General features: G+C 39.9%; 1 protein-coding gene across 1 annotated transcript; it reads left to right on the top strand.

Moving 5' to 3' along the window:
* The first annotated feature begins 2,054 nt into the window (after nt 1–2,054).
* Nucleotides 2,055–2,940, top strand: LOC122412389 (uncharacterized). The gene is made up of 3 exons (XM_043421863.1): nt 2,055–2,266; nt 2,362–2,679; nt 2,931–2,940. The coding sequence occupies exons 1-3, from the start codon at nt 2,055–2,057 to the stop codon at nt 2,938–2,940; spliced, it is 540 nt and encodes a 179-aa protein (XP_043277798.1).
* The last annotated feature ends 1,458 nt before the right edge of the window (nt 2,941–4,398 follow it).

Below are 4,398 nucleotides of genomic sequence, written 5' to 3' on the forward strand. Positions count from 1 at the left end.
ACTTTGAAGAGACAAAAAATTTTTTTACACCATACCCTCCAATGACTGATTTATGTTTCTGGTATATCAGATTGAACAGAATTTTCTTTTTAAAGTGCTCTTGCCGAAGATGATCTTAATTATCGGACTCCGTGACCAAAGATGTTTACATGCCACACTAATGACAAATTTATGTGTCCGGTGTTACGTATTTTATATTGTGGCGCAAGTTCCGACAAGATTTCTTTTTCAAAATGCCCCTCCCCCAATTTTCGCTTAGAGGATTATATTGTTTTTCTCAGAAAAAATGAAAGTTTGCATCAGACTGGAAGTATTTGCTCTCAATGACAGATTTATGTGTCCTGTGTTACATTCCTGAGATGGCGATTTCTTTTTTCAAAATGCACCTGCCCCTCCTTCGACAAATTTATGTGTCCTGTGTTGCATCTTTTGTATTCCTGAGGTGATACAAGTTTCGACGAGATTTCTTTTTTCAAAAACTAGTTTTAACTCAGAGATTTCAGGGGGAGTGCGTTGCGGGGGCTGTGTGGAGGTCCTCAGGGTAGTGAGGAAGTGGAGGAGGGGATGCATTGGTCCTGCTTGCGGCATTGGATAGACAAAAGTATATTCGAGGAAAAAAGAATTCGCTGATGCCCAATAACAGATTTATGTTTCCTGCATAGAAAAGTCAATTGAGACGAAAAGTGTTCTCAATTATTGGTATCCGTGACGAAGGAGACCCTTAATGCGAGATTTATGTGTCCTGTGCTACATTCCTGAGATGGCAATGAGATTTCTTTGGGAAATGCGCCTGCCTTCCCACCCATTTTTAGCTTGAAAGTTGTCAAGAAGAATGTTTTCCGAGAAAAAAAATGTTCACATTGGACTAGAAATCTTTACAGAGATGCACAATGACAGATTTATGTGTTCGCTGTTGCACATTTTTTAACCTGCAGAGGCATTTCTCAAAAAGTGTAAGAAGGGATTTTTTGAAGTCAACCGCACTTCCTCCACTTTCTCGATTAGATCTTGGGAATCACATTCGAGTTTTCAGAAAAGTCAAGATTTTTCCTCCCTCCTACTCATCCCCACCTCATAACCGAAAAAAAACGCGTTTATAAAATGAAACAATTTTGAGGAAGGTCCAGACTCTGTTGAGACGACGTAACAGTTACGAGTCGAATTCCGTTCAGCGCATCATGTCTCTCACCGTCGACATTGCTACTGAGCAATTGCTGCGTATGCAAGCAACTCTCCTGCGGACGTTGGAGCAATTTTTGGTGTGGGAACACCAATGTGATACCCTCATCGAATCGTTGGAGGAGCAAGTTCGATCGAAACGACCACGACTGGGATATCACCACTCGGTCACTTCGCAAATCTTGCGTCTCGAATGTTTGAAGCAGGCAACACGCCAACGCTTCATACATTGGGGCGGAAGATTAAATGATCACGGATTAACATGGCGCGAAATTGACAGCGCATTTGAGAATCGCTTGTCAACTGGCGCTGTGATTAATCGTGATCATATCGACCCACGAAAGTTTCTATTGGATGCGTATGAGCTTGTTGAAGAACAAGTGCAGGCTCATATTCGCAAACACAATAGCATCAAAGTGAACACTTCGTTTAACGGAGAGTTTACCGTGGGTGATAAGCGGGCGAATAAAAGTGTCAACACGGCAAATGTTGAACTTTTCACAACATCGGACCTGAGTGAGTGGTATCAGAAGCGAGTCGTGGAGCCGACTCTAAAATCGCTCGAGGAGTTCCAAGAGAGTGACAGCGGCTGGACCTTGACATCCATAACCAATCTAACAGTGAACATCAACAAGTATAATGCCTTACGTGCAGGATGTCACGTTTCATTGGCAAAATGGATACAGTTGAAAAGAGCGGTGGTGAATGTGAAATCGACGGATAATGCGTGTTTTGGATGGGCAATGACTGCTGCTCTTCATCCGGTAGACCGATACAGTGATCGCACATCTTCTTACCCGCATTATTCAACGATATTCGACTTCCGAGCCATCAACTTCCCTATGACGTTGGACCAGATTGGGAGATTTGAAAAGATGAATAATCTCTCAATCAACGTCTATAGCGAGAACAAGGAAGTCATTTTACCAGTCCGTGTAAGCAAGGAGAAGGAGTGGCACTTCAACTTGCTTTACATCGAAGACGTGTCGGGATGTGGAATCGGACACTTCGCGTGGATCAAGAATTTGTCCCGGCTCGTCAACTCACAATTGAACATGAATGGGCACAAGAAATACATCTATGATCGGTGAGTAAATTAATATAAACAACTGTAGTCATTTCTTTTTTTCACCATTATGATGAAATATTTTAGAAAAGAATTTGAAATTATTATTGTTACAGATGCCTCCATTACTTCTCAACCACCGAAAAACTGCAGTCCCATGAGGTGGATTGCGGTGTTATCAACGATTGTGCCGTTCGACTACCAACTGAGAACGACAAATGGTTGGAGTTTACCAACGCGAATCGGAAGGAGCGTCTCCCGTTCGTGGTATACGCCGACCTCGAATGCATTCTGGAGAAGACCAGCGCTGAAGAGAGGGAGACAAACAAAAACCAACATCATCGTGTCTTCAGCGTTGGATATTATGTAAAGTGCTCCTACAATGATTCGTTGTCGGGATATCACGAACGCCGAGGTGAGGACTGCGTGGAATGGTTCGTGGAAGAACTCAAACAATTGGCTGTGCGCGTTGAACAAATTCTTCTAACGAACGTTCCAATGAAAGCATTGACTCCGCAAAAGTGGAAAAAATTTCGGGAAGACAAAGAGTGTCATATTTGCGAGAAACCTTTTGCCGAGGGTGATGAGCGTGTCCGCGATCATTGCCACCTGACAGGACAATTCAGAGGTCCAGCTCATTCAGATTGCAATTTAAACTATCAAAACGCGTTTTTCATGCCAATAGTGTTTCATAATTTATCCGCTTATGACGCGCATTTTATAATAAAAGAAGTAGCAACTGCGTTCGCGGGGAAAGTTGATTTGCTCCCGATAACAAAAGAGAAGTACATCTCCTTCTCGAAAACTGTTCAAATATCTGAAGACACGCGGAAAAATATAAAATTACGTTTCATCGACTCTTTCAGATTTCTCAATACAAGTCTCGATAAACTAGCTTCATTTTTAACTGCGGACAAACTCTTAACCTTAAAATCACAATTTCAAGATTTAGACCATTTTCATTTATTAACACGAAAAGGTGTCTTTCCATACGAGTACATTGATAGTTTAGAAAAGTTGGATGAAGCGGAGCTTCCACCGCGAGAAGCATTTTACAGCTCTTTAACTGATTCAACAGTTTCCGAAAAGGAGTATGCACATGCGAAAAATGTGTGGGAACGATTTTCAATGCGAACGCTCGGTGAATACAGCGATTTATACTTAAAGACTGACGTATTACTTTTAGCCGATATCTTTGAGAATTTCCGCGATACTTGCCTGAAAAGTTACGGTCTTGACCCTGCGTTTTACTATACTCTCCCCGGATATACCTGGGATGCCATGATGAAATGTACGAAGGTAAAGTTTGAATTGCTCACTGACATCGACATGGTATTGTTCGTGGAGAGAGGTATTCGAGGTGGTCTTAGTCAATGCTCCAAAAGACATGCTCGTGCCAATAACAAGTACATGAACTCATATGACCCATCTATTCCATCATCATACTTGATGTATTTTGATGTTAACAATTTGTATGGATGGGCAATGAGTCAACCATTGCCTTATGCAGATTTCGAATGGATTGAAGATCTTGCAAACTTCAACGTTGAATCTCTGCCATCAGACTCTGAAATTGGTTATATACTTGAAGTTGATCTGGAATATCCAAACCCTAGGGAAAAAAAGGTTGGGACAAGTACATTGATGGTCTCTTGTTTCTGGATGACATAGAAAAAAGACTCAGAACCAGGAAAAAAATTCTATAGAAATAATAAACGAAAAATTGAAAAGTTCAAAAAAATTCAACAAAAATAAAAAATAATCGAAAAAAATTCTGTAAAGAAAAATAAAAAATTTTCAAAAAAATTCATAAATATTGGACAAATTGAAAAATGTACTATCCAAGTTACATGCAGTATAAAAATGTATGATATCAATTGGAGGCCAAGTTTTTATTGATAATTTGGAATATTTATCGAACAAATCGGAAACTTTAATTGAAATTCATGATAATTATTTTCAAGAAAAAAGTTAATGAAAAAAAGTCATAACGGAAGTTACGTGCAGTTCTAAAATGTATTATATCAATTCGAGGTCAAGTATTTATCAGTTATTCGAAATATAATCTCCGGCGACCAATGAGCGTTGAGAATCCTTGTCGGACTCACAACGTTTTATCAAAATTACTAAAAAAATAATGAAAATAAAATCAT

This window comes from Venturia canescens, chromosome 6, assembly GCF_019457755.1.
Source record: "Venturia canescens isolate UGA chromosome 6, ASM1945775v1, whole genome shotgun sequence".
Taxonomy (NCBI): domain Eukaryota; kingdom Metazoa; phylum Arthropoda; class Insecta; order Hymenoptera; family Ichneumonidae; genus Venturia; species Venturia canescens.